Source organism: Ambystoma mexicanum, chromosome 12, assembly GCF_040938575.1.
Source record: "Ambystoma mexicanum isolate Mex_15411 chromosome 12, UKY_AmexF1_1, whole genome shotgun sequence".
NCBI classification, from domain to species: Eukaryota; Metazoa; Chordata; class Amphibia; order Caudata; family Ambystomatidae; genus Ambystoma; species Ambystoma mexicanum.
In genome coordinates this window covers 874388620-874413076 of record NC_090936.1, presented here as the reverse complement: position 1 = coordinate 874413076, position 24457 = coordinate 874388620, and the positions used below count along the sequence as shown (strand labels likewise).

General features: G+C 44.9%; 1 protein-coding gene across 1 annotated transcript in view; it reads left to right on the top strand.

Moving 5' to 3' along the window:
* Positions 1–24457, top strand: part of SLC17A8 (solute carrier family 17 member 8) — a 769865-nt gene that overhangs the window by 316742 nt on the left and 428666 nt on the right. The window contains exon 3 of the mRNA XM_069629352.1: positions 19046–19164. Within this exon, the coding sequence (XP_069485453.1) occupies positions 19046–19164 (119 nt within the window). The remainder of the gene's footprint in view (positions 1–19045; positions 19165–24457) is intronic.

The window sequence follows — 24457 nt, the reverse complement described above, 5'->3', positions numbered from 1 at the left end:
AACCAGTACCCAGTGGCGAGAGAACCGCAGCCAATCCTGACCCGATCCGTGACGAAGCCGCATTCCTGTCCAAAATATAGTGTGAGTACTCAGCCAGAACTGTGTAAAACAAATCTCTTAGTTTAAAATAATCTAATTCAAACTATTTTAACCTATTGAGAACTGCAACATAGAAATTGTGTCCCTCCTGTTGATTCAAAGCTGCAAAATTGTCATCTGTCATTCTGAGCTTTACTTTTATTTTGAGAATCTACCTTCACAAAATTGCCCGTATCTCTTGAACCATTTGTGATAGAAGCAAGATTTAACTTGCTACTCCTTATACTTCCTCCGTAATTGTGCTCGGCGCACGCGACTAAATTGCCGCGATTTGACATTTTGCTTCATTCCAGCCACGTGTAAAAACATTTGTCTTTTGCTTCCATTACGGAATTCCGTTTTCAACCTGGTAACCATCCCTGAATCATTGATAGGGCTGGCCTGAACTGATTTAAAGTATCTCTCACTCACCCTGAACCTCTAGAGGGAATTAAAATAATTTTTAGCCTATTTTTCCCTTCTTTGCATACCACATTTAAAGTACTTTGCCTGTGTTTAAAATCATCCTTGTGATCGAATTTTGCTAGGGGGGAACTGAATTTGGATTGTACTGTGATTGTATTCCTGAAGACTGTGTGTGTTACTTCCACCTCCTTACATTGCATAGAGGGGGTGAATTGCCAAAAGGGGAAAAGTGATTATATTATGTTTTGCTGAAATCATATCAAGTTTATTCCTGTGTTGCTTCTTTTCCACCTTGCATTTCCTTGTACCATATAAAGCATTCTCAGCTACCTTATCCTCTATACTACTCCTAAGTAATTAAACCAGTGTGCTACTATAACATCATCCATTGTTGATCACTCACTGTCATATCTCTAAGTGTGATATCAAATATTAATTTATTCTAAAAGTGTGATATATATCTATGGTTTAATTTTTCAAATAAACCTTTTAAATTGCAAACAAACCTACTTCTTGGCTCAGTGAGGTCAGGGGGATTCAAAGAGAAGGGCGTTATACAAGGGTTCATCATCCAGATTATAACTTGTCATAAAAATATATAAATAAGGGCTTCCATTGAGCAATCCTAGACAAGGCACTGATTTAGCGGGAATGCTTGACTGGAGTCATTAACAGAGTGGGGGCTCGTAGCCGGGGATTCTGGATTAGATCTATCACTTGTGCAGATTAATACAGTGTGCTAACTGACAGAATATATAAATTCTGTTGGATCACCACTCCGTGTTACACTGTAAAAACATCCCTCAAAGGAACGCTCTAAGGAAACAGTCTGTTTTGCAAAATAAAATACAAACTCTGTAAGTCAGGAAACTAATCAAGTTCTAGAATGACGACCTTGGTAGATATCAAAATAGCCAGAGAACACCTCTTACATAAGCTATTTGTGAGAGGTGAGTGGGCTCATCAGGACCAGGCGGTCTGGTTGCAGGCAATCGCACCCCAGATCACTGAAACAGGGTCAGATACATGGAGAGATCAGGGCCCCTTACATGTGGCCCTGAGTGAACTATATATGGCCCCTAAGGCCAAGGATGAGCACAACAAGATTGCCAGGGTAGCGGCATATTTATATTTACATATGGGAGCCATACAGGACAAATGTGCTGAAGGCCAAGAACTGGCAAATAGGCAACTGATGGCATTAGAGAAGGCCCAATCTGACCTGGTCTCTTCTGAGCAGAGGCTGCAGAGGAGCCAGGAGTCAGGAAATGATAGTAGGCAGTATATTATTATAATAAAGGAGGATATGGATATCCTGCAACAGGAAAAGGCTGACCAGGATACCAGATTTCTGGCCTTGCAGAAGGAGTACCAAGAAGGTTTGGACTCCCTACTGCAGAGCCAGAAAAAGCTGGAGCAACAACTAGACTTTAACAGGGCATGCACAGAGCAGGTAGCCATGCTGCAAATCCGACTAGACAGAGAGAAAGAGGAAAGCAATAAATTGATTTTGAAAGACCTGGATACCCAGGCAGAGTTTGATCAAGAACGCCAGAAAGCTGGTGCTTTTCAAAGGCAGAGGGACGACCTGGCGGCACAGATCCAGGCTCTTAGTCAGGAAAGGGACACCATAGGCCAGGAAGTCTGCCAATTAAAAGAAAGAAATGAAGGAAATCACCTGGCCCTCCAGGGGCTGGGTGACCTCCAAAAAGAGCATCAGAACTTGTTAGAGCACACCAGGAGGGTGGAAGATGCTCTGGAAAGAAAGGAGCAGGCCAGTAGGGATGGGACTCAGGAGGTAACCCTCCTGCAGCAAAGACTGGCCCAGTATTCCAGGACCAATCAGGAGGCACAGAGAGAGAATGAGGCCCTCTGTCAGCACAATGATAGGCTCCAGCAACAGGTAGCCATGCAGGAGAGACTGATAGAGTCTAGTAAGGCCTTAACTGAGGAACTGAAAGCGCAGGCTCTTGCATTGCAACAGGGAGCAGGGGCTGATAGAGATGAAGTCGCTGGGAAAGGGAAACACCTGAGCATAACCTCAGGAGCCCTAGTACCATAGGCCTTCATCTCTCCCAGTCCTTGGACTCTGCCACCACCATGTCCCCTGGCGCACATGAGCACAGGGCCACAGGGAGGGCAAATTACTATCCAGCCAAAAGTATGGGGTTCATAGGCCAGTACCTCCCAGGAATGGATAGGTGGGCATCCGGGTATGGGCCAATAAGGCAAAAAGGGCCTTGCTTAAGGATCCCTTAAAGCAGATCAAGGCAATAAGGAGTGTCATCACCCCTTATCAACAGAACTCCAAGTATTATGTTTGGGGACACTTGGAGCTCTTTGAGCAAATGATGGAGACTTTCCATTTGAAGGACAGCAGTAGCTGCATCCAGTACGTCAAATGGACATTCTCCCCAGAATACTCCAGTTTCTTTGCGGGGTTGGAGGACCAAAATCATTCAAGAGGGTCCACCTATAGTGCGGCCATCTTGAAAAAAAATTCTGTTCATAGAAATCCTCAAGAGGCTCGCAAGGCAGCCTACAATTTGCAATGTGGGGAGGATCAGGCCCCACAAGAATTTGTGCAGGAGTTAAAGCGTGCTTTTGCGCAGACTACCAAAAGGGTGCGCACGGAGATCAGAGAATTCATCAAAACATTTTTCCATGCTCTCCCCAAATACATAATGACCCAGCTCGTGAGAGATTTTCACGAGAAAAGATCTTTAGACTGGGTCATTGAGCAAGCCACCCGTATCTATGAGGTGCAGAAACCGGTGAAAAATAAGAATCAGTCCAAAAACCCCAAAACCAACAGCACCCCTGCTGCTGCCAAGGTGGCAGAGGTAAAGGTTGCTCCCGTTTTAGATTTGGAGATGGGGGGGCCTAAAAACCTGTCTGCACCGAACAATTCACAGCCCAGAAGGCCCTCGGGCCAGTCACAGACAGGGAGTCAAGGAGGTAATCCCACAAATGGGGTCCCTCGCTCCCCTGACTATGTAAGTCCCCGCTACAAGGGAAACAGACCAATCCTGGGTTATGTGTGGACTCCTCCAGCCCAAGGGGGGGATCCAGCCAAGCACCTGACCCAGGGAACTTCCCTCCTAACTTCCCACAGGAGGACAGAAATTCCCCAAACACTGGGCAGAACATTTTTCCCAGGTATCCACCCAATTTCCAGCCCCAAAATCATCCATCCTTCTTTCCCCACTTCCCTGAGCCCGGACAACCTAATCCGGCAGAGGGGAGGCCAAGGGTGGAGGGGTACCCAAATCTTCCCAACCCGGGGCACTACCAGAGAAGGGATAGCTACCCTTCCCGGGATCAGCCCAAGGGAGAAAACAGAACCCCGTATCAGCCTGAGCGGGTTTCCCAACTTGAGCGCCAGGTCCGAAATATGGCACAGGATCTGGGTCACATACAGAGGGCTCAACAGAACCCTCAGATGAGCATGCCACCGCAGAATGCCCCAAACTCTGGGCCTGATGCTCCAGAACAATGACGGAGGCAGCACCCCGATAACCCACCGGTTCCCAGGGAGGAGGCACAAGGGGAAGGGGGGCGTAAAGCCTTGGAAGAAGCTTCCTTCCCAACTTGTAAACAGCCCCTGGAAAACCAGGAACCGGAAACAAAATCTCCTACCCCTGAAAGTCTGCCACCCAAGGAGTAAAGAGGAGGTAGGAGAAACAGAGGACCCAAACAGACCCATTTTGTGGAGGAGGTACAGGTCTTCCAATTTGAGGGAGAAGGATCCTCAGAGGATCCTGGGAAAAGGATCTTCTCCTTCAGAGATGGGGGAACTCCTCCCAAGGAAAAATGGATCCCAAGGGATTCCAACCCATACTGGGTAGATGTGGGGATTGAGCTATCGCCGCCCATCATTCTATCCCAGAACCAACAAGACTGAAAACCTCTGGTTTGAACGCGTCCTGGTGACTGCTTCCAAAAAGGGGGGGGCGGCCCAGAACCGGAACCAGGGGAACCAAAAACCGAGTCAATAGACTGGGTAGATGTGGGGATTGAGCTGTCGCCGCCCATCATTCTATCCCAGAACCAACAATACCAAAATCCGATGGGTCAAACCCATCCTTATGACTGCCTCCAAAAAGGGGGGGCGGCCCAGGACCCGCACCAGGGGAACTCGATATCCTCTTTCAAGTTGCCAACTTTTTCTTGCAGATTCCCATGACTCTACACAGAATTCTGCCCAAATCTCTTCTCTCGCAATGTCCAAAACCAGAAAATTAGCCCACCAGTTGTCCAAAAATGTGCATTATCTGTGCCCCCTTGAGGAGAAGGAGGGAAGATACTATGCCCCGGTACAAGTACAGGGGCAGGGTACAATTTTGGCACTAGTGGACACTGGATCCCAAGCTACCAAAAGGGCCTTTGATAAACTAAATGCAGGAAGGGGGGAGAATTACCGTATTCCTCTCACCTCTCTTCCTGGACAACTCCAGAACTTTGACGGGAAGGAAATTCCCATTGAGGGGACTGCAGATTTGGACATCAAAATTGGGCGACACAAGGTGAAACACCCGGTCATAGTAGTGACTCCAGAGGGCACCCCTTGTTTACTAGGGAATGACCTCCTGAGAAGGTTGTCACCCCTAATAGATTGAGTAAAGAAGGATTAAAAAAGAATTAAAACAGAGGGTCAACCATGTTAGTTTAAACGGCACCTGCCATATGGTTGAACAAAAATCTGACCAAGTAGAATTTCACTTCCAGAACAACCAAATTCCAGATGTGACAATAATGGCAGTAGGACAACAGACTGGTGATGGGGGGGTCCTCTCTATTTCTGAAAATCAACCTTCCTTCCAGTTTAAGGTGGTATTCCACACTGGAAGGAAACACTCTGAAATTCTTTATTAATCCACAATCAGACATCTCCACTCCGATAGTCCAGAAAGATGTGAAATCAGCTCAGAGCCTGGCTGATATTCAGCAAATTGGAGAGCAGTTAGCAAATTGGAGAGCAGTTGTTCATCCCTGTTCAGTTAAATGATGGGAAGGACTCTGTTCTCGCCCGAGTGTGTGTGAACAACGGTAAGAGCTTCATCAGCGAAGCCATGTTCCGCCAACTCTCAAAAGATCCAGCTATTCCCACATTCAAACTGATAGACAAATGGGAAATGGATCTGGAAACACCCAATTCGAAACATCTCCTGCCAAGCAGGTGTATGCTCAAAATCTCCATTGGCAACAAGAGCATAGTCCATTATTTTTGGGTCGTGCGAGACGTCACTGCCGCCTTTTACTTAGGCAGTGACATTCTCAATCGCTTTGCCATTAGTTTGGACCTAATAAACTTCAAAGCTTGGTCCGGATTAGCAGATAATCCCATGGGCTTTGATGATCCAGAAAAAGTATTTAGGTCAGCTCAATTGCTACCTTATGCAGTTGAAATTCAGATTAAAGAGGAAGTCACCATCCCAGAAAGAACCCGACAATTCTCCCTGGGAGTGAAAGTTAAAAGAGGACAAAAATTGAAAAACCCTGATGCTTATATTCATCTAAATGCTTCTCTCCAACAGCAAGGGTTAGGGGTAAACCCAACACCATTAGTCAACATAGAACATGACACCATTCCAATAGAGGTGGATAACAGCGACTTAAAGAGTAATACTCTAGCCGCAGGCACCATTATTGGAATGGAGGTTGATGACCGACAATTCTCCATTGATTTAGGAAATTAACTGTTAGGACCAATCCCCAAGGACTGTTTTGACAGTGACAGTGATGACAATACAACACCTGACAGGATCTTTACCCTGCATGGGGGGAACTTCCTGGTGTACACTTCCTGCCCTTATGGTAAAGAAGATGTGACTTGTGACTTCAGAGGGGATGAGATGATTTTCCAGGTCCATGAGGGCTGCCTTTCCCACCTGAAGCCTCCGGTCCAAATCAGCACTCTGACCAGGGACTTCTCCACCCAGCTGGAAGAGGCCGCTGAGATAGCAAAACCAGAAGTCTTTCCAGGCTTCAGGCAGATGGTGGAAGAGAGAGTCAACCTAGCTGATGCCTGTGTGACTCTGGAACAGAAGCAAAAGTTGAAACAAGTTTTCTTGGATTTCCAGGATCTCTGTGCGGTAGACTCATATGACTGTGGTCGCGCCGACATCCACACAACAACAATTCCCACAGACCGTGGCATGACTCCAGTGTTTGTGAAGCAATATCGCTTGCCTCTCGCATCAATGGAGTCCTTTACTGAAATAATTAAGAACCTTGAGTCCCGGGGAATAATCCGTCCAGTACACAGCACCTTCAATAATCCGGTGCTGGGAATATTGAAGCCAAACGGCCAGTGGAGACTCTGTGCCGACCTTAGGGAGCTCAACAAATGGGTCCATACTTCCCGATGGCCTCTGCCCTACATTGACCAAGGGCTGGCCCAGATTCAGGGGTCACAGGTATTCACAGCAATAGACCTGACCAATGGATACTGGACCGTGCCTGTCAGTAGGGAGGACAAATAAAAACTGGCTTTTACCTTTGGGGGCCAGCAGTACACATGGACCCGGACTCCCTTCGGATACCTCAACTCCGGCAATGAGTTCAACATTTTCCTACATAAGGCCATGCCCGACCTGGGTGCGAGGGGTAACCTGGCTTATGTAGATGATGTCCTCATCAAAAGTTCATCTGTGGAAGAACTCATAGCGGAGATCCGTTATGTTCTGACACAGTTGAGGGCCGCCGGAGCAAAACTTTCCTTTCAGAAAGCACAGTGGTGTAGAACCCGTGTTAATTTCTTGGGGCATGAGATTACTCCTCAGGGTCTCTGTACCCAAGAAAAGAAAGTGGAAGCACTTCAGAAACTGAAGGATCCCACAACTCTGCGGGAACTAAGGAGCCTCCTTGGACTGACTAATTACAGCAGAAAGTTCATTGAGGGCTACGCAGAGATCACTAGTCCCCTGATTCATCTTTTTAAGGGGGGGGTCAAGTGGGAATGGGGTCCAGAACAATCCGAGGCAGTAAGACAACTCAAAAGAAGCCTCTCACAAGCGCCTTGCCTAGCTTACCCTGTCAGAAACAAGGAGTTCTTCCTGGAGACAGGGTTCTCTAATACGTGCTTGACGGCAGTATTATACCAAAAGCATGACAAGGTCAATAAAGTAATCTCCTATGTGAGCAAAACTTTATCCTCTGTGGAGGAAAAATTCAACGATTGTGAGAAGGCACTCCTGGCAACAGTGTGGGCATTGAAGAATTACCGCCCGTTCATCCAGGGGGAAAACATCATAGTGGAGACTCCACACCAGCCTCTGCAATACCTCCAAAGTGACAGAATCCGGGCCGGAAATGTGAGTAATTCTCGAATTACTTCCTGGATTCTGTCAATGCAAGGCTTTCCTGTGGAGGTCAGATATGGCCAAAACAAGAAGAGTCCCCTAGCGCAAGGTCTGGCTGACTTGCATGATTGTGCCAGAGAAAACTGTCTCGAGGATGAAAGTCTAAAAATCAAGGACAAGATGGAGGCATACCTTAATTCCCCACACAAAGTCTTTGAAGAAGACAAGTGTGAGGGGATGCCCACTGTCTATGTGGACGGATGCTCTTACCATGTTGACAACAACGGGGAAAGAGAACTAGTGGCCGGCGTAGGGAATGCATGGGTGAAGGAGTCCCCAGAACCCTCCGCTGGGTACAAAATCGGTCCACGAAGTAGTCAGGTGGCAGAATTGATGGCTGTGCATCAGGCCATCCTCACTGCTGTCCAACATCAACTCCACGAACTGGTCATAATCACAAATTCAGATTATGTATGGAACGGGTTTGTGGAGCACCTGGTTAATTGGAAAACCAGAGGCATGTTATGTGCTAATAACAAACCCTTGAAACATGGGAAGTTAATCAAAATCATTGAGGATCTGGTTACCTCGAATGGGATGACCATCTACTGGAAAAAGATCAAGGGTCATTCCAAAGTAGAGGGACCAGACAAAACTGGAAATGACTTAGCTGATCAGCTGGCCAAAACTGGGGCCATCCAAGGGGATCTAGTAGAAATAGATCCCCTGTTGGTGGAAATCCAGGTCACGGCTATCACTAGGTCCCAGACAAATGCTCACAATGATCTTTCAACTGCACAATGGAGTAAGGAGACCCCAGATGCCGATTTGATTACGGCTCAAAAAGGGGATCCAATAATTGATAAGTTTTACCAACACATTGAGGACCCTGAGAACTTTCCCCTGACAGAGACCGATTACATTTGTAAGGAGGACCTTAGAGTGTTGATGAAATGTCCAAAGATGTTCCGAATCCAAGACGGTTTGTTGGTAAGGAAATCCCAAGCTGGCCATGATCAGTGGGTGGTCCCTACCTCATTCCGAAGCCTGATGTTAAGTCACACCCATGATGCAGCCACCGCCGGTAAAAGGGGGTTTCGTACAACACTTGAGATCTTAAGAGAGGTTGCATACTGGCCACACATTGGGCAGGACCTCAACCAATACTTGAACGGGTGTCTGGTGTGTGCACAATTTCAGCCATCATCCCTCACACACCGTGCGCCTCTCCAAAAGAGGGGGATGACACTGCCATGGTCAGATTTGAAAATCGACTTCGTAGGCCCTGTGATTAGCTCGTCTAGAGGAAACAAGTACATGTTGACAGTCACATGCTTTTTTACCAAGTGGGTGGAATGTCTCCCGGCCCCAAACTGCAAGGCAGAAACAGCAGCTGCCCTGATGATTAACCACATCTTTTCCCATTTTGGCCTACCTCAAAGGATTGAGTCAGACAGAGGTAGCCACTTTACTAGTGAAGTGATGACAAAGATGTGGGAGATACTGGGGGTCAAAAGGAAGCTACATATTGCTTACCGACCAGCCTCTTCTGGTGCAGTAGAGAGATACAACAGAACCATTGTGAGAATATTAAAAAAGTTTGTGGCAGATTCTGGGCCAAGTTGGGATATCCGATTACCTCTGGTCCTAATGGCCATCAGATCTACCCCGTCATCTGCAACTAAAATGTCACCATTTGAGCGGATGACTGGACACAAGATGGTGCTTCCCCAGCATTTGCTCTACAGGACCCAAGAGCAGACGTTGATCAATGCCTCCACAACTCATGAGTATGTGGAGAATTTGAGGAAACACCTCCAACATGCTTTTGCCTATGCTCAGCGGAATCTAGAAAGATCAGCTGATAGCATGAAGACCCATTACGATTTGAAAACTTCCAGGAAAGTATATAATGTGGGAGACCAGGTCTATCTATACAATTTCCAAAGAAACCAGGCCAAACAGCGAAAATGTTTGCCTACATGGAAGGGACCGTTTGAAATTATAGACAAGATCTCCCCAGTAGCTTATAAGATCCGCATCCCCAAAGGTAGTCTGGCGGAAGGGGAAGACAAGTGGGTACATATAAATCAGCTAAAGTGTTGCCATCCCAGGCACACTCTGCAGCAACTGGAGGAATCCTCTGGAATCCCAGAGGGGGCCGCTCCAGAGTAATTCAGTTCCAACCCTAAAATATCCCACATATAGGGCCTCATTACATGGTAGGCGGTAAGGGTTTACCGGTACCGGTATTTTACCGGTACCAGTAAATCCTTACCGCCTTACTACGAGGTCCCTTTGCGGGTTGGGGAATTTAACACCTGCTTTTTGCAGGCGTTAAAAACCAACCCGCAAAGGGACCAGTGGAGCCAATTACGGTACCGCCATTTGCGGTACCGTAATTACCGCCTTCCCCATTCCCATAGAGCCCTATGGGGCAAAAATGGGAATGGGGAAGGGCAATGGTGAAAGGGGGAATTACCGCCCCACCAACCTTGGAATGGGGTGGTATTTCCCCTTTCCACCAAGGCAGTGCTGGTATTTTACCGGCATGAACCATGGCGCTAATGGCGCCATGGTTCACCGCCTTCCGTGTAATGAGGCCCATAGTCTCTAAAATATCATGATTCTGGTATGAAAATGTTTCCTGTTATATCTTGTTTTTAAAATAAGACTGCAAAATGTATCCGGATGTATAAAATGTATATGTTCGCCACACCATTAATAGTGGTGGAAAAATGTCTAGGAATGTGTATTGCCGCTTTGCTTTATCATCCTAGGAGAGATGAAACCATGGAGACTGACCAAGGAGAACGACCCGGAGACCGGGAGCAAAGATCCGAGGGGCCCGGAGTACCGGCCAATATTCCCATCAGGACAGGCGAGGAAAACCGATCGATCCAACCGGATGGAGGAAAAGATGCTGAACTGTGCCATCTGCGTAATTGGAAGAAGATGATGTGGACATACCAGCGCGTGGTTCAAAACATCCTTTGCACCCGACTCCCCCTCGACTCGAAATCAAAGCGCAGTCGGGCGGGGGGGCTTGTTGGGTGTCCTGACCCACGTTTTGACTATTATGCTGCAACACTTGGTGCTGTGGGCTTAGGATATCCAAGAGGGCGGAAAAGCCCACATTTGCGCCAGAATCCTAGAGAACCGCGCAGTCTTTGCGCACAATAAAATGGTCGCCTGACCTGCCACCCACCAGTGTGAGCGTGAGGGGCCAGAAGCGCCATGAGCGAAATCAGTGCTAGGGAATATGGTGCTGTTCAAAAGCTGTTACTATTAATGTCAAAAATGGGTGAAATACTGGTGCTCACTACTACCAGAAAGCCAGCATTTTAAAACCACCAGACACTTGTGTAAAACTGAACAAATGAACCAAACCAGGCCAAATAAAGACTTACTAAGAGGTGGATACAATGCAAAACTATATTCTGAAATGACTTTGTCATAGTTTTGAACTTAGAATCAGTGTTCTAGCTTCATGTGTAAAAAATGCAAGTTTGGTTTGAATGTAGAAAACTGGGAACCAAAGTGACATTTAGCTGAAGCCTGGCTTAAAGAGATTGTATTCTGCCTGACAACTACCCCCGACTGGAGTTGAAACTTGATCAGCAGCTGTGTTCCCAGGCCTGGTTGCATTCTGCTGCCCCTGCCAAAAGGAGGTGACACCTCTCTCATTGAATTAGGGGAGTGGCACCTGGGGACTGCAGGAAACTGAACAAAGCACTGTCTTGGGCTCAGGCAAATGTTATATTGGGGGAGGTCATAAAATAGCTTCCTCTTGGGAGAAGTGGGAGGAGAAGTGCCTCTGTGAGCAAGCTGAGCTTGGGGGAAGTGGACAAACCAGAAATTCCACCATGTGCTTTGGAAAACCACACCCCTTTGGGGCCAGAGCATCATTTTAAAAAGATGGATAATTCATAGTGCGGGCTTGTAAAAATTATTATAAATAATATCATCATTCTTGTGATTTTTCTATGCACATTTTAAGAGGTGTCAGGACTCTGTGGTATGTTCTGGGGAGTAGTAGCGGAAAATAAGGTTGTTACTCCAAATGTATGCATGTTAAAAATCTGACACTTTATCATCTGAAACCCATATCCCTTGTGCACATTTGTGTAAAATCTGGAAAAGTTTAGAGGTCGTTATCTGGATGAAAAGGGCAGAATTCTGTCAAAAGTGGACACAACATCTTACAAAGACAGGGATCGGATGGTTTGGTGCTACAGAAAATATGTTAACTGGACATATAATATTAGAAAAATTGTACATAGGTAAATGGGTATTTGGATCAGAAATAGATTTGTGTGCAATTTAACAAGGGGAGGATCCTCTGACCATAAACCTACCTCATCACTCTGACTCACTGTTCCCTTCTCAAATCAGGTCAAAGAGAAATCCTTGACCTATCAAATCGTGAGTGGGTTGGGCAAAGAAAGTTAGCATCCACACCCATTTTCAAAAGACATAAAAAGAGCCACTGGAACCCAGGCAGGGACATTCACTTTCCACTTTATTGCGGGACGCTTTGCAGGGAGACTCCAGACGTCAAATCCATCAATCTCCAGAGAGACCAGAGATCCAGATAGACCAGATCGCTGTGCAGTGCTGAGAGCTGACCCAGATCGCTGAACCAGTACCCAGTGGCGAGAGAACCGTAGCCAATCCTGACCCGATCCGTGACGAAGTCGCATTCCTGTACAAAATATAGTGCGAGTACTCAGCCAGAACTGTGCAAAACCAATCTCTTAGTTTAAAATAACCTAATTCAAACTATTTTAACCTATTGAGAACTGCCTCATAGAAATTGTGTCCCTCCTGTTGATTCAAAGCTGCAAAATTGTCATCTGTCATTTTGAGCTTTACTTTTATTTTGAGAATCTACCTTCACAAAATCGTCCGTATCTCTTAAACCATTTGTGATTTATTTTAAAGCTGAGATTCTAAGCTTTCCAACAAGCTCTAAACCGACTTGCTACTCCTTATACTTCCTCCGTAATTGCGCTCGACGCACACGACTAAATTGCCGCGATTTGACATTTTGCTTCATTCCAGCCACGTGTAAAAACATTTGTCTTTTGCTTCCATTACAGAATTCCGTTTTCAACCTGGTAACCATCCCTGAATCATTGATAGGGCTGGCCTGAACTGATTTAAAGTATCTCTCACTCACCCTGAACCTCTAGAGGGAATTAAAATCATTTTTAGCCTATTTTTCCCTTCTTTGCATACCACATTTAAAGTACTTTGCCTGTGTTTAAAATCATCCTTGTGATCTAAGCTTGCTAGGGGGGAACTGAATTTGGATTGTACTGTGATTGTATTCCTGAAGACTGTGTGTGTTACTTCCACCTCCTTACATTCCATAGAGGGGGGTGAATTGCCAAAAGGGGAAAAGTGATTATATTATGTTTTGCTGAAATCATATCAAGTTTATTCCTGTGTTGCTTCTTTTCCACCTTGCATTTCCTTGTACCATATAAAGCATTCTCAGCTACCTTATCCTCTATACTACTCCTAAGTAATTAAACCAGTGTGCTAGTATAACATCATCCATTGTTGATCACTCACTGTCATATGTCTAAGTAAGATATCAAATATTAATTTATTATAAAAGTGTGATATATTTCTATTGTTTAATGTTTCAAATAAACCTTTTAAATTGCAAAACAAACCTACTTCTTGGCTCAGTGAGGTCAGGGGGATTCAAAGAGAGAGGCGTTATACAAGGGTTCATCATCCAGATTATAACTTGTCATAAAAATATATAAATAAGGGCTTCCCTTGAGCAATCCCAGACAAGGCACTGACTTAGTGGGAATGCTTGACTGGAGTCATTAACAATGAGGAGCAAATATTTATAGATCTGTTAGAATTGAGGGGGTCATCTTCAAAGGCAGGGATGCTCCCATGCCTTATTTTAATCATTTATTTTAAATTTCAATTTTTATAAAGCAGTTGCGCTATCCAGAGGGTCTCGGAGCGCTTACAGGCTCAAAGGTTAAAAGGGTGGGGAGGGGTGTAACCGAAATTACATAATGTTTTCAGATTGGGATTCAAAGATTAAGGTAGACAAGTGGTAGCAGGGGAGATGGAAGGGCAGATGTATGTGTGGGGAAGCAGGTTCGCTTTGAGGCTCTTTCTGAAAGTGGCGATGGAGGGAGCAGTGGAATGTGAAGAGGTAGAGTGTTCCATGTCTTGGGTGACCAGTAGTTGAATGCTTGCTTTTGTGTGCATGTTAGATTGCAGAGTGGAATCTGTAGGAGATGCTGGCTTGCTTATCTGGAGTTTGTCATGAAGGTAAAATGGGGCGTCAGGTCATAACTCCCAGGTCACTCCAGATCAATGGCCATTACAAGCATTATGAAAGCAGTAACAGTGACCATAAGCAAACATGGACCACATTGGTTCAAATACGAAGACAGGGGAAAGTAAGACTTCAATTCGTAGAAGACATATTCCCGCAAGAAATTGAAAGCCTGCCGGCCATGACACCTGGGGTAACATAACCCATTCTCCAAACCACGCCTGGTGCTTAGCATTGCTGTTCTCATGTGAGCTTACCTCTTGGCTCGTCCATCTCACCTCTGCAACCTGCTGTTTCTTGGTGCTGGCGGTCCACCGCAACTTCAGTTTCAGACCTGTATAGAAAGAAAGAATAAAAGAGCACCTGGTTAGTACTTACCCAAATCACAACCCTTTGTGACTGGTGTGGCATTTGCACACCCATTCTCTTTGCGCTCTGATCCACACTGGACAGCTCCAACTCCCATACTTACCAGCGCCCGAACATCCTCCACTTCATGGACCCACAGGACTACTCCTGAATTTACATGCCTGGCAACTCTGTAATGCGTCCAACACTGGATGCGATAATTTTCTGCATGCTTGACCTGGCTTCGCTTTCATCCGCCGCTTGCTCTTAGTTCTGCACTCTTCGCCGCACTCTCTTCTCTTCTTCAGTGTTGGTGCAACAGGCACAGTAGTTGAAGTGGGCTGGAGCAATTGGGAACGGTGCCCCTCTACTTTTTTTTAATTCAGTTTTACTGTTCCTATACTTTAATTTTAAAAAGAAACCATTCCAGAATGGTTTCATTTTAAAATAAAATTGTAGGAAGAAGTTGAAACATGCATTTTCAGTGGACTGCACTGAACGTTCTCTTAAACATCAGTCGCATGTGTTTGAGGTTTGTATTGTATGTAGGAGTGGGGATGGCGATGGGGTTGTGGGGGCGGTGGCAGGCCAGTAGGGAACATAGTTCCACTACTTCTATTCGTACACTTAGACCACTGAACAGTCATCTTCGTTCTGCTCTCCTTGCTGCGCCCTCTTCACCACAGTATTGGTGCAATGGACATCTGTAACCAGAAAAGATAACAAGAGGATTAACCTCCAGTGAGGGAATTAGAGGATTGTACATAACAGTATACCTATAAGAAGCCCAGTGAAGCAAACTCCAAACACTTGTGTACAGTACAGGCGCGTTATACATGACTTATATCATATCAAAACTGAGCATTTGCCAACTCTAATGAACTCAGCCTGAGATAGCAGGACTACCCAGTCTCGGCCGGTGCAGTAACAGACCTAGAGTAGCTGAGGGATTACCTCTCCTGTGAGGGGGGCAATGGCATTGCTGCTGAGTCTATTAAGAAGAGCATTGCTGTAGTTCAACTTTAACAGATCCAGTTCTTGGACTGCAATGCAGAAGGCACCAGGAAGAAGGATGTTTCTGATCTTTCGCAGGAGGTGTAGTTGTAGATTGCATGTTTTGGTGGCAGCAGCTATGTAGCGTGTGAAGGAAAATTGAGGCTCGATGGTGAAGTCAAGGGATTTGACAGGTATGGAGTGGGATGTATGTGGGTTGTCCGTGGTGAGTTCTTTGATCCATGGAAAGAGTTTGGGTTTGCGTCTGGGGCAGGGGGCAGGTGAGGAGCTATTCCATTTTGCAAAGGTTGAGCTTGCGGAAGTGGATGACCATACAGGTGGTGATTATGGAGAGATAGCTTTTGAGGATGTGGAGTTGTGAGGGGGATGAGATTTAGAAGTATATTTGCCCGTATTGATGGAAATGGATGTTGTGTTTGATAAGGGCCTGTCCAAGGGATACAACATATAGGTTGAAGAGAAGTACAGCCAGGAAGGAGCCATACGGGACCCCATACTTGACCGGGGTAGAATCACATCGAGGATGGGGCATGGAGACAAAGTGTATTATGTCAGTAAAGAAGGAGGTGAACCAGTCGAGGATGGTGCTATTCAGTCTCAACCTGTAGGATAGGATGTTGAGTAGAAGGGTGTGGTTGATGGTGTTGAAGACTGCAGACAGGTCAAAGAGGATGAGTAATGCTGTATGTCCTTAGTCAGTGATGTTGTGGAGGCCATCATCGTGGATGTGAAGTGTAGCAGTCTCAGTGCTGTGTCCAGGTCAAAAAGCCAGTTTGTAAAGGGTTGAATAGGCTGTTTGTGTTGATGTATTGTAACAGTTGGGTAGCGACTAAGCGTTCCATGATTCTGGTGTTGTATGGCAGGATAGTGATGCAGTGGTAATTTTGGGGGAGTGCAGGATTGAGAGATGACTTTTTTTATCAGGGGTGAGAATTGTCCAGTTTTAAGAGCAGAGGGGATAATACAATGTGAGAGATGAGACGGGAGTTGATGATATTGAGCCAGTGGGTAGTGCGGGTGGTGATGCAATTGGATGTGTCTTGAGGTGGGCTTGCATCATCCAGTAAGTGTGCAGCTTTTGTTTTTATAGTAAGGGTGATGAGGGTGTCTGTGTCAATGGCGTCTAAGGTGCCCCATGTGTTTGAATCTTTGGGAGTGAAAGGTGGAAGTGGGAGAGTATGGGGAAAGGCTTGCCTAATGTTCTGCATTTTGGAGTTGAGAAAGTTTGTGAGGGAGTTGCGTACTGCAGTGGATGGGGATGTGAAAGGTGTGGATGGTGGTTTGAAGAAGGACTTGACATTTTTGAATCGTGTGTGTGTATGACTGGTGGCAGATTAAGGTTCTTGGATGTAATGGGTGGCTTTGTCATTGCGTATGGCTGTTTTGTATTTGTTGCAGCAGAGTTTGAGTGGTGCTATGGTGACGGGGCATGGGTTCTTTTATTAGGCTCTTTCTAGGTGTCTGGCTTGCTGCTTAATAGAGAGGAGGGAGCTGTTGAACCTTGGTTGATGTTGGTAGCAGCAGGGTATTTGTTATTTGAGGGGGTGTTTGTTGAGTGCCTGTATAATGATGGTGTCATTGTTGAGGAGAGTTGAGGGAGGTGCGTGTGGGAAAGAAGGGTTGGTATGAGTGGTGCTAAGGCTGTGTCTGTAATGTGTTTGGTTTGTCTGGCTATGGAGGTGATGGGGATGTGTGGCCGGTGAAGGATATTGTGTGGTAGATTGAGCGTGACGGGATGATGGTCTGAACACGACACCCAGATTCATTTTTCCACTGAGAAATTATTTTCTGCTTGAAATGAAAAGGTCCAGGGTATTGCAAGCTATGTGTGTGGATTAGGTGATGAGTTGTGTGAGGTCATAGGGGGTGAGTGGAGTGAGGATACTCTTTAGTAAGTGGCTGCTGTCTGAATTGGAACTACGAGGGTTGAAGTCGCCAGTGTGGGTATTGATACAGGGGTAGTTTTAGTTGCTAGTCATGAAGTCAGTCCAGTCAGTGTGGAAGTTGGGATTTTGTGTTTGGAGGTAAATGAGGTAAGAAAAATGTCGGGTGTGGGTGTGATAATGGGGAGCAAGTGTGAAAGAGTACATCAAAGGATGTGAATGGGGTATGTGGGTTTGCTAAGTGTGAGTGACTCTTTATATATAATGGCAATGCCACCACTGTGTTTGTGTGGGCAGTCGCTGTGGTGGATGAAATAGTGTGGGTAAGCATGTAAGCGATAATAAGTGTGTGGTGGGGTTTGAGCCATGTTTCTAGTATATCTTGGGAGTGTGTGCTAATGAGTTAATTTAATTTATGTGTGTGAGCAGCAGCAGAGTGGCAGTTGAGAAGAATGCAGGTGCATGCAATAAGTTGTTTTGGGGGAGTATTGTGTTGGAGTTTAATTTCAATGCTGTTTGTGTGCTTTGTGTGGGGCATGTTTTGTGGCAAGCAGAGGCAAACTGGGACCAACAGGGAAGTAAAAATAAAATGATAATACCAAGAACCGTTAGATTGATCGGGTCTTTGGTCTGGACGCCCGGGCGAGGGGATGCCCTAATGAAATCGCTTAAATTCCCAAAGTAACCCGAAGTACTTCAGCAGGAAAGAGATATTAACAGGGCAGAAGATTACAGTCCTCTTTTTTTTAAGTGAAAGCAGCACCTGCAGCATCGCAGGATCCCAGGATGCTGGTAAGGAGCTGGACGGATGACTGCAAGGGGTGCTCAGGCAGTAAAATGGCACCCCTTAATGGGCACGGGAGGGATGTACCCTACATTCCACCGTTAACTGGACACCCCAGGGGCTTGAATCCTCCAAGTGAGCATCTTGAAAAAGCATGTCAGGGGTCACGTGATCAGCCCGTAGATCAACCGTGGCAGCAGGAATGAGTGCCTCTGGCGATGTTGTGCTGAGCTTGGTGGTCCTCTCAGCAAAGTTGAAACCCCTTGTGAGGATGGCAAGGCACTTCAAAGATGGCGGTTTTGGGGTCAGGGTTCACACACTCACCCCAGAGATCAGCTCTGGATGGTTCTTGTTCTGGATGGGATCAGTGTAAAGTACATGCTTACAAATAGATGGCCTGGAATTGCCATGAGAAGGCTAAAACGATTGTCTGATAGCTTATTGATGATCACATACACAAAATACCTTTCATTACAGGTAAGAAGTGCTAGTCCCTCCTTTGTTCCCATTGACAGAAATAACTTAAATAAAGTTTGAATAGGATTTGTATTCTGAGTTTCAAGCCCACATACATTTATGTTATAAAGTAATGAAAACTAGTTGAACAAGGCATCGCTAAATGTTCAGGAATGTGTTCTTCCTTCCTGTCTTTACAAGTTTTGACTCTTTGAATTTACTTTAATTTGCAGACATTAGATGGTTCAATGTTAATGTTTCTGAAAATTGTAAATAGACAATCTTCAAATGTGAGATGGACTGTTTACTGTCTTCTGGTTGAAAACAAAAGTCTGGAAATGTAGGTTTCTTGATTAAGTATGACAATGTTCTACAATAATTTCAAGCAATTTAGAATGCTACATTTCAATAACATGAAACCATTTTAAATCCACAGAAAGCACAGTTCAACTGGGATCCAGAAACAGTAGGGCTTATTCATGGCTCATTTTTCTGGGGATATATCGTGACACAGATCCCAGGAGGGTTTATCTCAAACAAGCTAGCTGCTAACAGGTAAGGACTCTGGCAAAGCCCATAATCTCATGCCATAAACACGTAGCTGCTGCATGCTTAATGTGGCACACTCCTGCATTTAAGAGAACCTCTTGACTTGAAAGATGAAATACAATACACACTGAACTAAGTGATAAGGCCACCAATATAACACTACGCTTATTCAGCCTTATAGGTGGGGCCAAAAATAATTGACACGCTGGAACAGGTTTTCACACATATCGTAAATCCCCTTTCTATGCTTTACTTCACTAAAATGATGACCTTCAGGGAGTCCTCCCTAATGTAGCCTGATATTATTAGGGCCATGACAACATAACGGCCCATTGCAAAAAGGTGGTAAAGTGTCATCAATGCTAGCTTAGAGCTTTTCCTGGAGGCTCGATTTCAGAAGAGTGGGTGGAAAGGCTGCAGTACTGCCATTTGGCATTCTCATACCACTGAAGTATGAGGCCTATTTGTAGTCAACTTGGCCAAATAACTAATTGCATGTGGGTGTGACCTTTACAAATATATCATACCCCAACCTCTGATGACATCGTTATCACATCACACAGCTGGAGGAGGTCTGACACCCACTGCTAAGCCTACGACAATCCTTAGGACAGTTTTAAGCCTGGTGAGGCTAGTGGTAGCCATCAGGTTTCTGGGTGGTTGTCACCCTACTGAGCCCAGGGTTTCAAGAGGAGTTATACAAATGGTCTTTCTAAAGAGAGACTCAACCAAATCAGTACTATTTGAATGAAGTAAACATGCACTGTGATGGTGATGCCTATTTTACTGCTAATCAAATAGAAGAACAGGTCAGAACTGTTGCTCTAAAGAATGTCTAGCCAGTAGCCAAAAGAAGCCAAAAGAAGTGATTATGAGCCCATTCAAGTCCATGCACCCTCCATAAACATACATATTAAATTACCTAACAATAGTGAAAGGAAGCAATAAACCTAGTATGACAAAGTCCCCTGCATAAACTAGGGACCAACATTGCTGTGGTAAAAGGGGCTGGATTTGGTGCCGCCTGAGCTAATGGATGATTAACCATAATTCGGTGTACCTTGAATCCCTGGACCACCCCAACTGGTTCCCAGCACCAATGCAGAGGGCATTCACAGGAGCACTTAGATTCCCACCACCCTTGCAGACACCCAGGGCCATCAGGGGGGGAAAGTAGGAGTCACAGACCCTTAATGATAACCTTTGCATAATGGTGACTCCAATCGAGACATTCCCACTTCCTAGCCAGTCTCGCTCACCCAGTGCTAGAAATGAAGCCTTTCCCTTAAGTGCTTGATGGGCAGATCACACAATGGTTCCTGATGGAAATTCACGACAAACATAGATGCCCTTGGCACTTAAGGTGGGAAACCAAGTTGACACATGTTAAAGTCAGTTGTGAGGTAAGAAATACATTTCTCTCTGGCTGTGAGGATTGGAAAGTATTTTCTATTGTGAAACATACTTGTGCAGTTTGGTGAAGCCCAGCGATTACAATGTCACATGCAGACAACATGAAAAAGACTTGCGCCGTAACTGCAGAGAGGGAATGTAAAGAAATCCCATTCTCACAATCCACGAAGCACCACAGGAGTTACACAATGAGAGCTTTGCCACAACAAACCCCATCCAAATATACCAGACAACATCACATGCGCATCAGGGTTGTTATGGACTTGGAATTCACATGATATGTGGCCAGAGATACACAGGGTGAAAAAGGCAATGACAGCCTGTCCAAGGGGGAGGTAAGGGGACCTCAACCTTGTCCAGAGCAATTCTAAAATTCAAGAAGGTGAAAGGCACTAATGTAAGTTTAGGCCAACCTCCTTGCTGCCCATCTGACATTGTGAACATTACACATTCACAGAACAGCTTAGCCCACATACGTTAGGTGCAGTTAATGTTCCTAAGCACCACCCATAGGGAGGGGAGTCCATTTTTATAAAAAGCAGCCAGTTCAGCCTGGCAGTGTGTAGGGTGTTTGAGAAGGAGCTGTGTGAATGTGTCTGGAAGAGGTTGGCAAACCATTGGGAGTTATGAGAAAAGAGAAGAAGGAGAGAGCTGGAGGTTGGAGGGAGAGGGAGCTGTGGAAATCAACCATCTGGGAGATAGAGCTGGAGGTTGGACGTAGAGTACTGAATAGGTGGGTGAAGAAGCTAGTAACATTTGAGAAGAGAGACATTTAGGAGGTTTAAGGAGGAGAGTCACCTGGCAAGAGAGAGGTGCAGCAGTTGGAAGAATATTAACACGTAACCCTCTGGGGAAAGGTCTAGAAGTGAAGAAGAACCCACTTAACCTGGAGAGGTTGGAGGAGGGGAAAAGGTGACCTCTAGAATAGAAGGAGCAGGAAGGTTCTGGCGGACCAGGTCAGTCAAGGGCAGACAAGTGAGGCAAGAGGAGTTATGGGATGGAACAACCCCATGGAGGGAAAGAGCTTATGCCAGGGACCAACAGGACAGGAGTGTACTGGGAGCCAGGACCTTAGAGAGGGGAGGTGATCAGGCAAGAGCTGAGCCCCTGCAGCTGCTGCATAGATGCAGGTAGAGCAATGCCATTTAGTGGAAGACCCAACCATGCCTTAAACTGATCAAGATGACCTTTCAGACAGCTCCCAAGCTGAGACATGTGGGCCCTGGATGGTCAACACCGAAGATACAGAGGAAGCCCATAACCCCAAAATTCAAAGTCAAAGACAAGGGCAAATTACAGTAAAGCAGGGATAGGACATGCCCGGAACTCTGTAGGAATGTTTTTCTTTTGATCATAAATTATTAGAGCAATATCACCTTTTTGTGTTTTTCAAATAAACCATTGTCATGTCAACAATCGATATGCTTGTATTCACAACAAAACAAGGGTACTCGTACATCAAGTGTTGGCCCATGTGAAATATAAATGAATTAGAATCATTCACCCGGTCCAAACCCATATAACCACGGGTTATAAATGTTACATGCAATTATGTATATTAAGACACTCCTTCAAAGAAAACATAAAGATTGTTGAAATTGAAAATCAAACCTTATATCAAAAAGGTGGTACATATGGTAAAATCCAACATGTTGGAACATATATAATCAATAATATAATTAACATATACAAAAATTGAATATAGAGTCCTTCAAATAATAAAAATAAAGAACAGTGCATGAAAGAAGAACTTAAACCAAATCTAAATATGAGCAAAAAACAGTTATTTATCACTTTGGTGCTCAATTTAAACCAAAACAATCGATATGCTTGCCAGCCTCTTGCCATCGTGTGACACTAAACTGAATAACAAGTAAGGGGTTCGACTGGCTGAGCCTTTGCGCTAGTATCCACCTTAGAAGTAAGTGCAACAGATAGGCCTGCAGCGTGTACAGTCCTACAGAGCCTCCCCTAACAAGGCTCGGATTAGGTATAATGAGATAAATTGGAATCGGGAGTGTGGTCAAACGCGCAATGCCAAAGACAATATATATAACACTTCAATCCAAAAATATTCTTCTCCAATAGATAATTGCAAGTATAAGTTAGTTGTGTTTTTAATCACTGATTGTAAAGCTAACACGTGTTTCAACCAAGCTGGTCGTTCTCAAGGTGTAGTTATGAATGCACATTTGACCACACTCCCAAATCCAATTTAGCATCTTGTGACACTAGTAAGAGAAAACAATAGGTGACGTGGAGAACTGTGGCTTTCTTTAAATAGGCATGATTGGCTGAAGAGAAACTGGCTAAGAATTATAGGTCATCATCCCCACGCTGAAGGTAGATGTGGACTTGGTCAGACAACATGTGGCATGAACTGCAACCATTTACCCTCAGCCTTCAGTGGTCTGAGCAATCTTGAAGCAAATTATGCATCACCAATACTGGGGCACATTGAACATGAAACATAGAGTGGTGTCACATTAGAATAAATTGAACATTTATTACAACCTAATATAAGAATATTGTTCTAAGTCACTAAAATGGATGGATGACATGCACATTAATAGGAAAAATATATATATTTAATATACATACAAACACTTTGTAGAATCCATGTGTAAAAGTACATGTAGTCAAAGAAAATCATGAACAACACAAACAATAATTAACAGACAATTGTCAAACTGATGAAAATCATAGATCTCCAATGTGTGTGCATCTATTAACAACAAATATCAAAGCTAACACAAAATGAAATATAAAAATAATCTAATAAACCATTCACAGCTAGACACGGTCTGGAATCAGACTATTCATAGCTTGATACATTCAACTAGCAGAGGTTGCATTACACCATTGAATTGCATTTCAACATACAATTGGATCATATGGCAGATTTCAAGACCTTCCATTAAGCTAGTTTCGACATAGTGTCAATGAATGAGTACAATAATATGTCTTCCTCAGGTCCTGAAAGGCCAATTAATGTCTTTCAAAACAAACAGTATCTGTATGTGGGATCAGTCTGGTTGCTTCTAATGGAATAAATCGAACTGGCTCTGCATCAGGTAATATCGCAGTGTGATTCTGCTACAAATTCTTTAATCAATTCCCCAGGTCAACAATCACCTGTTTATGAATAGCCTCCGTAAAGACATCCTGGATATAAGCAAAAATCCACCAAAGACAGCATGGATATAGCTTTAGATTGTATATTTTTTTACTGAAAATACTGCATTTACGACGCAAGGCATTCAATTCAAAGAAAGTCGCAGCACATTGAACATGACCTGGGCTTCCTATCTGTCATGACTCGACCTTCCTGGTCACATTGGAACAGATGCCGTTTCCCTTCACTGGATTGTCTCGCCTGCTCCCTGTTAAGATGGCTGCCATGATGTTGAGCAACAAGGGCTTCTCTTTTCCTTCCTGGTTGCATTGCTTTCTCGAGATATTGTGTAGCTGTAACAACCTGCTCAGTGCCGGCTTCAAAACATATGGCCGTGGAAAGCACAGCACGTCTCAGTGCTAAGGTATGTTTGATCCTTAGCTCAGCGCTTCTAGTTTTCTACCTTCCATGCGTCCATGTCTCCTTCCTGTGCCTCTTCCCTTGGTTGGTCCCTCCTAGCCTCTTCTTATTGTCTGCCTCCTTCCAGCACTTGGATCCCCACCTGCTGCCTTCTACTTATCTGTCTTGGTTCCTACCTTCCTCCGAGGACCTTGCTCGTTCTGAACTTCTTCATTCCTCCGCCTCTACTCCGGCTGGTGCCTTATGTTTGGAAACTACATCTTCTGAGAACTCTCTCTGAGATTTGGCGAACAACAACTTATTGTGTATTTGTCCCTGCCAAGGGGTTTTCCCCACATTCCACAGAGTCTT